Source organism: Melanotaenia boesemani, chromosome 17, assembly GCF_017639745.1.
Source record: "Melanotaenia boesemani isolate fMelBoe1 chromosome 17, fMelBoe1.pri, whole genome shotgun sequence".
Lineage (NCBI taxonomy): Eukaryota > Metazoa > Chordata > Actinopteri > Atheriniformes > Melanotaeniidae > Melanotaenia > Melanotaenia boesemani.
Window position 1 is genome coordinate 22,035,348 of NC_055698.1, and position 13,520 is coordinate 22,048,867.

Here is a 13,520-nt window from a genome sequence, read left to right on the forward strand (position 1 = left end):
CAGGTCAGTGCTGCAGCACGTCTTGGTCATGCGGTAGAGCGTGCTGTTGGAGCTGCTGCTGCTGGGGAAGTTCACATTTTCGGTCTGGTTACATTTGGCCGTGTCAAGACAACCTTTTATTGTGATCTCCAGGAAGTCAGCTGTGGATTGACACAGACAGTGTGAGCTTATTGTTCATATTGGAGTGAAGATGCAGAGTGTTGCTGGATATTGTCAGATTTTAGCAACAATTAATCATCACAGGATTTTTACAAGACTGAACTGGAGACATGAACATTATTAAAATGTGACCCAATTTATTTGAACTCTAAAAGTTTCTGTAATTCTATTCTAACAATAAAAAAAAAACAAGTTGTCACATCATGAATTCAATTAGAGCAGCCATTTTTATTCAGTTATTTTCATTGGACATGATGACATAAAACTAGTTTTGTGAATTAAACTGTGTTTTCACAAAGGCAAAAAAGTGCAGAATTATTCTAAGTATTTTTTTCTTTTTTTTTAGATAAAAAAGGTATCAAGCCTATCTGCTAAGGGTTACAGTAATAATAGTTAAGGGTTACAGTAATAATAGTAATCATAATAGCAAACATAAATACAGTAACAACAATATAAGAAGGTAATAACACCCCTCCCAAAAAAGTTACAAATTGCCAACCAAGAAAAGAGGCTACAAGGCAGCTAGCAGCTGCTGTGAAAGGAACGATATATCAATCAGAAATTACCCTTAGCCATCTGACCCTCATCCAGTTTTAAGGAGGGATTTAAATTCATCGAGAGATTTTGTGCGTTTGAATAAAAACCAAGAGTGAAGTACATATTTGACCTGAGAATAAAATTAAGATTAGAAACAAACACATAATACAACACATGCACAATAACCCATACAAACAGTTGCAATAACTTATATGTGCAATAGTGAACTGGGAATCTGTACCACCTCTACTGTGTGCAATGCTTTTTTATACTGTTTTATTTAACTTATCTTATTGTTATTTATTGCATTCTATTTGTGCTTTTCTTGCACCTTGTTGCCTATTTTGCTTTGTACCTGTATATATTGTGTCTTGTGCTTGTCCTGCTTTACTGTTGGTGTTGTATTGCTGCTGGTACCCAAATTTCCCTGAGGACTCTCCAAAGGGATTAATAAAGTATTTCTATTCTATTCTATTCTAAATATTGCTCTAAAAATTTGAGCAGTTTGAGTGGTATCAACTGCAACATTGCAAAGATTATAAACAATAGAACTGACTGAAGTTGGGGCCACAGGCCACATTGTAAAAGTCATAGTTCATAGTGAAACTTAAGGAATCTAATATGGCTGCCAACCTGTAACGCCACAATATGCATCATGCACAACTACGTTTCTTGTTAGAGCTGCATTGGCCAAGTACAGCTTCCTTTCCTGCAGAAAGTGCATAAAAATGCAACTAAAGCTTCACTGTTAAACTAAAGTAATTCCATGTACTGACATGTTTGAGTTTGTGCAACATTCACTGACAAGATTTATGGGGATAAATAAGGCCTCCTCTTCTTCTGAAACTTTGCTCTATGTCCCATGACATACAATAAATTGGTTGGTAGCTTTTCACAAATACACCAGCAGTATAATATGAATATACTTTATTAATAAAATAACATACCATTTGCACTTTGATATAGATTTTTAAAATCTTTTGTGTGGTCCATTCCATCTAAAATAACCTATCCTATAGGAGTCTAGTGATGTTTTTAAATAGAGGAGAAAACTTGGAAAGATATATGATGTGTAGCTATTATTGATATTTTCATTTTCACCTCGCCTGCCCTTTTGGATTAGAAATAAAAAAACAAAAAAATTTGCACTGAATCAGATCAGGTGTCTGGCGCTTTTCGTTAAGTGTTTTAACTATTATCTGTTGCAGTAAGCTACTGTTTTTAAAATGTGTTTGCTGTTTTCTTCTTCTCTATTTAAAGCTTTCTAGCTAATAATAGGGAGACTTTGGAGCAGAATAAGCTACAGACAGCAACCATGCAGCTACAGAAAGGTTTTTCTGACCTGTCAGACAATAAAGACAGAATCAGTGGCTCCTCTGCAGCCTCTCCTGCTCATTAAGCCATTGTCTAGAAGTCTGCAGCTACGACCGTATTTGTTGAAAAATAACTTCATGAAATAAACTAACATAAAATCAAAATTTCTTTTTTAAATTCATCCAATGTAATTTAAGTTCATTTAGGCATAACAATGGTTCTTGATGCTCATGGATTGCAAAGCACCCTCAATCTAACTCTTTTGGGAAAGTGTAATTAGATATTCTTGATTTACTGTTAGTCTTTCTTTTATTCTTTTTAAATGTTTCCACATTTTTTTCCACTTTGAAGCTTAATTTGTGCAAAAACTTGGTGCAGAATTACTCACAGAGGCAAAAAAATATTTTTTTCAATTTTTATTTTCACATCATTATTTCATCAAGTAAGAAATAAAGCAGTTACAAGGATTTTTTAAAAGCAACAATAAATCAAAACAACATTGTGAAAGATTTACGAGCTCAATGTTTCACTGAAACATCCCATTGATCAACTTTCACAATTTGGACACCTGAGTTTTATTTTCATCTTAACCCTGAGATGAGATGATCTGATTTTAGTATAAGTATTCGTTTTTAATTAAATAAGGGTACTTTCTTGCTCAGTGTTGTACCTATGGATAGTGATTATTATTATCCAAAGACTGCTTCATTGAACTGTCCTTGGTTTTTATCAGCTGGTTGTTTTCTTGATTTTACTGCAGCATGCTTCCCCACACAGACGCCAGGATGGCTGCACCAATGGTTGCACTGAGGGTCATCTTGGCCGATGGGGCACCGCTGATTGTCACAGGGTTGCATTTGTCTGTGGAACAGCAGGTGATAGTGCTCTGATAGTTTATACCCAAGAGGCTGCTGCTTGTGGTTGTATTGCAGCCTGCGGTGCTTGTCGTGCAACCCTGGGAGTTGAAGCCCGAAAAGCTTGTAACGTTAGGGAAAGCTGAAAAGAAATGGTTGTTAGATTAGTAAGATATTTAGGATGAAAAAATAACAACTTTTATCACAGTTTTTAGATACACATATTTAATTTGCTTTTATCTCTTTACTTAAATTGACATAAAACCACCTAATCCTGCAAAAATGTCTGTACCTGATTCACATCTTACAGTGTATTTTATACTTGCATGTATAGCTTGCAAAAGGTGTTACATAGATACAAAAGCCTTAAAGTCTTTCTGCTTTGAAATGGTATTAAGAGAAAACTTGACTATCCAGTCTCATGGAAAACTGGTGTGGCAGCTCATGACTCAGGGATGTGTTTGTTGTTCAATATGTAAATGAGGGTCACAGTGACTAAAGGGACACATCAGTATGCTTGGCTTAATAGGTAATGTTTGAGGGGACAAGGTGGGAGGGGTTGAGATGATTAGGAGGAAACTTACTTGCTTTTCCAGTGTAGCAGATGCTGGTATTGGTCGTGCAGGTTTCAGTACCCTGGTTTAGGCAAATACCCAGCAAGCCAAAGTTGCATTTGTTGCATGTCAGAGATTCCACTGAAACAGATGAGAGCACAAAAGTTAAAAAACACAAATCACTGAATGATGAGTGAAGCACTAGCATTTTAGAAGTTTAATGAATCATGCAGTCTTATTCAACCAAGCTAGTAATACGCTTAATTAAAACAAATGACTGTAGACCTTTCTTGGCTTTAACTTTTACTCATAAAATGTTTTTTCTTTGTTATTTAGAAGGGATCTTGTTATCACATTTTATCATTTTCTTCTGCAAATACAGGTAGCAATATCTGAAGTCTTTTTCCCTTCTATTTAGTTCTGCCTTGTTCTAGCAGAAGAAAAAATGTACTGGATTTCTAATCCACCACACCCTGTGCTTGGTTGTAACCCAATAATGTTGCTGAAGCAGACACATCATAGGCTGTCATGGTGATTTAAATATAATTAATAACACAGTGAGACATGAGGTGTAAATGATACCACACAGGCTACTAAAATAGTACACGTACTTAATGAAAAGTAAAGTCACTTTTAACCTAATCTGTAGATTGAAAAAGTGACAACTGGCCCTGGTTTTAGTTGAAACGTTGATATAATGTGGTATATTTTTCACACCAAGTGTCAGTGTTTTATATGGTTAAATTTAATTTGTGTCAACAATTTAAACATGAACTACTTTCAACAGAAAAAGTAGCTCCTGTTCAAATTGTGATACTGAAATTTATTTATTTATGCTCATTGGCTTTTAAAAGATACACTGGAAAAAAGTACATTTGATTTGTTATGTGCTTTCCTTGGTGACATCTCAAGAATATGAGTTCATTAGCAGTAGTGCAAATCTGGTAATAAGTTGGTTTAAATCTGATTTTTAAGTCTTTCTCAGCAATTCCCTGCTTTTTTTTGTAAAGATTGTTTTACTCAAATACTACTTTTATCAAGATTTTGAAAACTAATTTTATTCCTAAAACTAAATACTGTTCATCTTTAGTCATCTAAAATCTTAAGTCTTGAATAAATTGAGCACCAATTTCAAAAAATAATTCTCACAACAGATTTTGTCAAACAAATCTTTGTATCATTAAGGTATATTCAAGTTAAGGACATCTCAACAACGCTTTTGTTGTTCTCAAAACTTTTATAATCTTTAACAGACAGATAGTGATACTTATGATTTACTCTCACCCAGAATCAAAGACGCAACGGATGCAACGATAGCAAAGAGGACCTTTCCCATCTCAGTGTTGATTTGGTTCTTGGTTTTTGTCAAAAAGATAAAAATCCTTCCACACAAGACCTGAAGCTTCTTGTCTCCCAGGCGATCAGATGCTTGAAGAGGGTAAAACTGGGGAGCCTGTTTGGTGAAAGCACATTTATATAGTTGGAGAGGTGTAGGGTGGGGTAAAGCCAGCAAGCAATGGGCTTTTTAGGTATTTGGGTGTTAGTTGCCTAAGGGATTTTTGAAAAGAGGTATGTCAAGAACAATTACATCACAGACCGTCAGCGTATGCAGGAACAACACCTGAAGTAAAATCAGCTATTCCCTTAGGGATTTTTTTTTTTTTTTTTACAAGATTATTTCCCAATCTAACATAAAAATAAACTAAAAAATAATTAAAGGTATTAGCATCTGTCAAAAAACTGATGTATTAATACACAATGTTTTAGCTCGGAAACATTTTGTTGCTGTGATGTGAAATGAAGGAAAAAGTTTGTACATTCACAAGAATATTGCATCACAATGTTCAAGAGGAAATAGAACAAAAATAGTAGCGAGGAAATTTTGGATTTGACTTTGATTTCATACAGTCTTTTTTTTCTCTTCATATTATTCAATAAGCCAATACTGTGACAAAAAATGAAGAATGCTTCATACTCATCAGTATAATCCTGCATGGGTTGTGGCTTAAATCAGTTACTCCTGTAAGGTCACTAATCGGAAGAAATTAAATGACACAAATATCAATGCACAAGAAATTCTTTCTCTGTTTAGATTTTTATTAATCATTTCAACTGTCATTAGCAGTTTCACAAAGAAACACTTTATCTAGTTGAATTTGTGGGTGAGAAATATAAGAAGTGCCAGTTTGAGCAAGATGCTGCTCATATGTTGATCAAAGAAACAGAAATTCTAATTCACCTCTGTCACATCTGCAAATGGTACAGTTTAATCACAATTAACCCCATAAAGGCCTATGCTGAATATACAGATATTCACATTTAAACAAACACTTTTACCGTATAAATTTTGAGCAACATACAATGTAGATTTGACACCAATATGAAAAATTGAAAAAGAGTTACTTGAGCTAAAACAAGCAAGAAAAGAAATGTTATGACAAACCAAAGTGAATTAAAACTGCTAGCTAGCTAAATCTTAAGTCAAGAAAAAATGTTCAGAAATAAATAGAAGTAGAAATGTTGATAAAAAGCTTGTATGAAAATTAGGACTTAGGTAGTAATATGAAAAAATAGTTGAACCATTTTGGAACTAGTAAGGTATAACTCAGTTTGGCTTAGCTTAGCTAACATACTAGAAATGTTCGGCTGGCTATGTCTGAAACTGATAAAGTTATGTGGCCAAATAACAGATTTGGTTGATGCCAAAATTGTAAGGTTTATTTGTTTTAAGTGAGCTCAACAATTAGGCATTTTTGACTCTTCAGACAGAGACTAGCAGTTTCCTGTCTCTATGCTAAGCTAAGCTAACTATCTGCCACCTTTTGCTCACACACAAGTGTAACATGATATTCATCTCACAGTCCAGCTCTTGAAAAGATGATCCAAATGTCTGAACAGCTCTTTTTCAGGAAAATATCCTAAATGTGATTCAACTAATGGCAGTGTTTCACACTCTCTTAGGATTTACTGAAACAACACGCTATGGTAAAACTGTACCTGATAAAAGTGAGAGATGTCTAAATAACTGAATCACATTCATGTAACAGAGTGATGGGTCCACCATTACTTTTCTCATGTCTGAAAAGGGAAACTTAGGGCTGATACAAGTAAGAATATAAAAATACAAGACAAATTGAATTCAATTGTAATAAAAACTTGTGAAAATCAAAATACATTTCAAACATTAAAAAAAAAACAGGTGGGAAAAAGAAGATTTAGTTAGTGCTGGTGTGTTATGTGAGCTTGCGCTTGACATCAATCTTCAGCTGGTGCATTTTCTGTCAAACCAACACATTGGTTGCAATCAGAGCAGAGATGGCGGCGAAGGCCAGGCTCAGCACAGAGGTCCCAGGCAGGCCAGGTGCAGCGTTGCACAGGTCAGAGCTGCAGCACGTCTTGGTCATGCTGTAGATCGTGCTGTTGGAGCTGCTGCTGCTGGGGAAGTTCACATTTTCGGTCTGGTTACATTTGGCCACGTCAAGACAACCTTTCATTGTGATCTCCAGGAAGTCAGCTGTGGATTGATACAGACAGTGTGAGCTTATTCAAAATCACAGGATTTTTACAAGATTGAACTGGAGACATGAACATTATTAAAATGTGTCCCAATTTATTCGAACTCTAAAAGTTTCTGTAATTCTATTCTAACAATAAAAAAAAACAAGTTGTCACATCATGAATTCAATTAGAGCAGCCATTTTTATTCAGTTATTTTCCTTGGACATGATGACATAAAACTAGTTTTGTGACTTGAACTGTGTTTCCACAAAGGCAAAAAAGTGCAGAATTGTTCTTATCACTAGCTTTAAAAAAGCTGTCTGTATGTATGGTGTGCTTTTTTAATTCACTTTAAAACAATTCTTGTAGTGCAAATAATTAATCAAATTATTAAGTAGTGTAGTGTCTAGCTTGTTTTGTTATATTTTAAAGTATTTTTTTTTTTTTTTTTTTTTTAGATAAAAAAGGTATCAAGCCTATCTGCTAAGGGTTACAGTAATAATAGTTAAGGGTTACAGTAATAATAGTAATCATAATAGCACACATAAATACAGTAACAACAATATAAGGAGGTAATAACACCCCTCCGAAAAAAGTTACAAATTGCCAACCAAGAAAAGAGGCTACAAGGCAGCTAGCAGCTGCTGTGAAAGGAACGATATATCAATCAGAAATTACCCTTAGCCATCTGACTCTCATCCAGTTTTAAGGAGGGATTTAAATTCATCAAGAGATTTTGTGCATTTGAATAAAAACCAAGAGTGAAGTACATATTTGACCTGAGAATAAAATTAGGATTAGAAACAAATATTACTCTAAAAATCTGAGCAGTTTGAAAGAAAAGTGCATAAAAAATGCAACTAAAGCTTCACTGTTAAACTAAAGTAATTCCATGTACTGACATGTTTGAGTTTGTGCAACATTCACTGACAAGATTTATGGGATAAATAAGCTCTCCTCTTCTTCTGAAACTTTGCTCTATGTCCCATGGCATACAATAAATTGGTTGGTAGCTTTTCACAAATACACCAGCAGTATAATATGAATATACTTTATTAATAAAATAACATACCATTTGCACTTTAATATAGATTTTTAAAATCTTTTGTGTGGTCCATTCCATCTAAAATAATCTATCCTATAGGAGTCTAGTGATGTTTTTAAATAGAGGAGAAAACTTGGAAAGATATATGATGTGTAGCTATTATTGATATTTTCATTTTCACCTCACCTGACCTCTTGGATTAGAAATAAAAAAACAAAAAAACTTGCACTGAATCAGATCAGGTGTCTGGCGCTTTTCGCTAAGTGTTTTAACTATTATCTGTTGCAGTAAGCTACTGTTTTTAAAATGTGTTTGCTGTTTTCTTCTTCTCTATTTAAAGCTTTCTAGCTAATAATAGGGAGACTATGGAGCAGAATAAACTACAGACAGCAAATATGCAGCAACAGAAAGGTTTTTCTGACCTGTCAGACAATAAAGACAGAATCAGTGGCTCCTCTGCAGCCTCTCCTGCTCATTAAGCCATTGTCTAGAAGTCTGCAGCTACGACCGTATTTGTTGAAAAATAACTTCATGAAATAAACTAACATAAAATCAAAATTTCTTTTTTAAATTCATCCAATGTAATTTAAGTTCATTTAGGCATAACAATGGTTCTTGATGCTCATGGATTGCAAAGCACCCTCAATCTAACTCTTTTGGGAAAGTGTAATTAGATATTCTTGATTTACTATTAGTCTTTCTTTTATTCTTTTTAAATGTTTCCACATTTTTTTCCACTTTGAAGCTTAATTTGTGCAAAAACTTGGTGCAGAATTACTCACAGAGGCAAAAAAATATTTTTTTCAATTTTTATTTTCACATCATTATTTCATCAAGTAAGAAATAAAGCAGTTACAAGGATTTTTTAAAAGCAACAATAAATCAAAACAACATTGTGAAAGATTTACGAGCTCAATGTTTCACTGAAACATCCCATTGATCAACTTTCACAATTTGGACACCTGAGTTTTATTTTCATCTTAACCCTGAGATGAGATGATCTGATTTTAGTATAAGTATTCGTTTTTAATTAAATAAGGGTACTTTCTTGCTCAGTGTTGTACCTATGGATAGTGATTATTATTATCCAAAGACTGCTTCATTGAACTGTCCTTGGTTTTTATCAGCTGGTTGTTTTCTTGATTTTACTGCAGCATGCTTCCCCACACAGACGCCAGGATGGCTGCACCAATGGTTGCACTGAGGGTCATCTTGGCCGATGGGGCACCGCTGATTGTCACAGGGTTGCATTTGTCTGTGGAACAGCAGGTGATAGTGCTCTGATAGGTTATACCCAAGAGGCTGCTGCTTGTGGTTGTATTGCAGCCTGCGGTGCTTGTCGTGCAACCCTGGGAGTTGAAGCCCGAAAAGCTTGTAACGTTAGGGAAAGCTGAAAAGAAATGGTTGTTAGATTAGTAAGATATTTAGGATGAAAAAATAACAACTTTTATCACAGTTTTTAGATACACATATTTAATTTGCTTTTATCTCTTTACTTAAATTGACATAAAACCACCTAATCCTGCAAAAATGTCTGTACCTGATTCACATCTTACAGTGTATTTTATACTTGCATGTATAGCTTGCAAAAGGTGTTACATAGATACAAAAGCCTTAAAGTCTTTCTGCTTTGAAATGGTATTAAGAGAAAACTTGACTATCCAGTCTCATGGAAAACTGGTGTGGCAGCTCATGACTCAGGGATGTGTTTGTTGTTCAATATGTAAATGAGGGTCACAGTGACTAAAGGGACACATCAGTATGCTTGGCTTAATAGGTAATGTTTGAGGGGACAAGGTGGGAGGGGTTGAGATGATTAGGAGGAAACTTACTTGCTTTTCCAGTGTAGCAGATGCTGGTATTGGTCGTGCAGGTTTCAGTACCCTGGTTTAGGCAAATACCCAGCAAGCCAAAGTTGCATTTGTTGCATGTCAGAGATTCCACTGAAACAGATGAGAGCACAAAAGTTAAAAAACACAAATCACTGAATGATGAGTGAAGCACTAGCATTTTAGAAGTTTAATGAATCATGCAGTCTTATTCAACCAAGCTAGTAATACGCTTAATTAAAACAAATGACTGTAGACCTTTCTTGGCTTTAACTTTTACTCATAAAATGTTTTTTCTTTGTTATTTAGAAGGGATCTTGTTATCACATTTTATCATTTTCTTCTGCAAATACAGGTAGCAATATCTGAAGTCTTTTTCCCTTCTATTTAGTTCTGCCTTGTTCTAGCAGAAGAAAAAATGTACTGGATTTCTAATCCACCACACCCTGTGCTTGGTTGTAACCCAACAATGTTGCTGAAGCAGACACATCATAGGCTGTCATGGTGATTTAAATATAATTAATAACACAGTGAGACATGAGGTGTAAATGATACCACACAGGCTACTAAAATAGTACACGTACTTAATGAAAAGTAAAGTCACTTTTAACCTAATCTGTAGATTGAAAAAGTGACAACTGGCCCTGGTTTTAGTTGAAACGTTGATATAATGTGGTATATTTTTCACACCAAGTGTCAGTGTTTTATATGGTTAAATTTAATTTGTGTCAACAATTTAAACATGAACTACTTTCAACAGAAAAAGTAGCTCCTGTTCAAATTGTGATACTGAAATTTATTTATTTATGCTCATTGGCTTTTAAAAGATACACTGGAAAAAAGTACATTTGATTTGTTATGTGCTTTCCTTGGTGACATCTCAAGAATATGAGTTCATTAGCAGTAGTGCAAATCTGGTAATAAGTTGGTTTAAATCTGATTTTTAAGTCTTTCTCAGCAATTCCCTGCTTTTTTTTGTAAAGATTGTTTTACTCAAATACTACTTTTATCAAGATTTTGAAAACTAATTTTATTCCTAAAACTAAATACTGTTCATCTTTAGTCATCTAAAATCTTAAGTCTTGAATAAATTGAGCACCAATTTCAAAAAATAATTCTCACAACAGATTTTGTCAAACAAATCTTTGTATCATTAAGGTATATTCAAGTTAAGGACATCTCAACAACGCTTTTGTTGTTCTCAAAACTTTTATAATCTTTAACAGACAGATAGTGATACTTATGATTTACTCTCACCCAGAATCAAAGACGCAACGGATGCAACGATAGCAAAGAGGACCTTTCCCATCTCAGTGTTGATTTGGTTCTTGGTTTTTGTCAAAAAGATAAAAATCCTTCCACACAAGACCTGAAGCTTCTTGTCTCCCAGGCGATCAGATGCTTGAAGAGGGTAAAACTGGGGAGCCTGTTTGGTGAAAGCACATTTATATAGTTGGAGAGGTGTAGGGTGGGGTAAAGCCAGCAAGCAATGGGCTTTTTAGGTATTTGGGTGTTAGTTGCCTAAGGGATTTTCGAAAAGAGGTATGTCAAGAACAATTACATCACAGACCGTCAGCGTATGCAGGAACAACACCTGAAGTAAAATCAGCTATTCCCTTAGGGATTTTTTTTTTTTTTTTACAAGATTATTTCCCAATCTAACATAAAAATAAACTAAAAAATAATTAAAGGTATTAGCATCTGTCAATAAACTGATGTATTAATACACAATGTTTTAGCTCGGAAACATTTTGTTGCTGTGATGTGAAATGAAGGAAAAAGTTTGTACATTCACAAGAATATTGCATCACAATGTTCAAGAGGAAATAGAACAAAAATAGTAGCGAGGAAATTTTGGATTTGACTTTGATTTCATACAGTCTTTTTTTTCTCTTCATATTATTCAATAAGCCAATACTGTGACAAAAAATGAAGAATGCTTCATACTCATCAGTATAATCCTGCATGGGTTGTGGCTTAAATCAGTTACTCCTGTAAGGTCACTAATAGGAAGAAATTAAATGACACAAATATCAATGCACAAGAAATTCTTTCTCTGTTTAGATTTTTATTAATCATTTCAACTGTCATTAGCAGTTTCACAAAGAAACACTTTATCTAGTTGAATTTGTGGGTGAGAAATATAAGAAGTGCCAGTTTGAGCAAGATGCTGCTCATATGTTGATCAAAGAAACAGAAATTCTAATTCACCTCTGTCACATCTGCAAATGGTACAGTTTAATCACAATTAACCCCATAAAGGCCTGTGCTGAATATACAGATATTCACATTTAAACAAACACTTTTACCGTATAAATTTTGAGCAACATACAATGTAGATTTGACACCAATATGAAAAATTGAAAAAGAGTTACTTGAGCTAAAACAAGCAAGAAAAGAAATGTTATGACAAACCAAAGTGAATTAAAAATGCTAGCTAGCTAAATCTTAAGTCAAGAAAAAATGTTCAGAAATAAATAGAAGTAGAAATGTTGATAAAAAGCTTGTATGAAAATTAGGACTTAGGTAGTAATATGAAAAAATAGTTGAACCATTTTGGAACTAGTAAGGTATAACTCAGTTTGGCTTAGCTTAGCTAACATACTAGAAATGTTCGGCTGGCTATGTCTGAAACTGATAAAGTTATGAGGCCAAATAACAGATTTGGTTGATGCCACAATTGTAAGGTTTATTTGTTTTAAGTGAGCTCAACAATTTGGCATTTTTTAACTCTTCAGACAGAGACTAGCAGTTTCCTGTCTCTATGCTAAGCTAAGCTAACTATCTGCCACCTTTTGCTCACACACAAGTGTAACATGATATTCATCTCACAGTCCAGCTCTTGAAAAGATGATCCAAATGTCTGAACAACTCCTTTTCAGGAAAATATCCTAAATGTGATTCAACTAATGGCAGTGTTTCACACTCTCTTAGGCTTTACTGAAACAACACGCTATGGTAAAACTGTACCTGATAAAAGTGAGAGATGTCTAAATAACTGAATCACATCCATGTAACAGAGTGATGGGTCCACCATTACTTTTCTCATGTCTGAAAAGGGAGAATTAGGGCTGATACAAGTAAGAATATAAAAATACAAGACAAATTGAATTCAATTGTAATAAAAACTTGTGAAAATCAAAATACATTTCAAACATTAAAAAAAAAACAGGTGGGAAAAAGAAGATTTAGTTAGTGCTGGTGTGTTATGTGAGCTTGCGCTTGACATCAATCTTCAGCTGGTGCATTTTCTGTCAAACCAACACATTGGTTGCAATCAGAGCAGAGATGGCGGCGAAGGCCAGGCTCAGCACAGAGGTCCCAGGCAGGCCAGGTGCAGCGTTGCACAGGTCAGAGCTGCAGCACGTCTTGGTCATGCTGTAGATCGTGCTGTTGGAGCTGCTGCTGCTGGGGAAGTTCACATTTTCGGTCTGGTTACATTTGGCCACGTCAAGACAACCTTTCATTGTGATCTCCAGGAAGTCAGCTGTGGATTGATACAGACAGTGTGAGCTTATTCAAAATCACAGGATTTTTACAAGATTGAACTGGAGACATGAACATTATTAAAATGTGTCCCAATTTATTCGAACTCTAAAAGTTTCTGTAATTCTATTCTAACAATAAAAAAAAACAAGTTGTCACATCATGAATTCAATTAGAGCAGCCATTTTTATTCAGTTATTTTCCTTGGACATGATGACATAAAACTAGTTTTGTGACTTGAACT

General features: G+C 34.6%; 2 protein-coding genes across 2 annotated transcripts; both read right to left on the reverse strand.

The window, feature by feature from the left end:
* Positions 1-2,392: 2,392 nt before the first annotated feature.
* LOC121657108 (alpha-elapitoxin-Al2b-like) lies at positions 2,393-4,872 on the reverse strand. The gene is made up of 3 exons (XM_042012492.1): positions 4,703-4,872; positions 3,449-3,559; positions 2,393-3,006 (listed from the first exon to the last, which is right to left on the reverse strand). The coding sequence occupies exons 1-3, from the start codon at positions 4,752-4,754 to the stop codon at positions 2,762-2,764; spliced, it is 408 nt and encodes a 135-aa protein (XP_041868426.1). The 5' UTR covers positions 4,755-4,872; the 3' UTR covers positions 2,393-2,761.
* A 3,865-nt stretch (positions 4,873-8,737) lies between these two features.
* On the reverse strand, positions 8,738-13,257 carry LOC121628093. The gene is made up of 4 exons (XM_041966996.1): positions 13,051-13,257; positions 11,048-11,216; positions 9,794-9,904; positions 8,738-9,351 (listed from the first exon to the last, which is right to left on the reverse strand). The coding sequence occupies exons 1-4, from the start codon at positions 13,255-13,257 to the stop codon at positions 9,107-9,109; spliced, it is 732 nt and encodes a 243-aa protein (XP_041822930.1). The 3' UTR covers positions 8,738-9,106.
* Between the last annotated feature and the right edge of the window lie 263 nt (positions 13,258-13,520).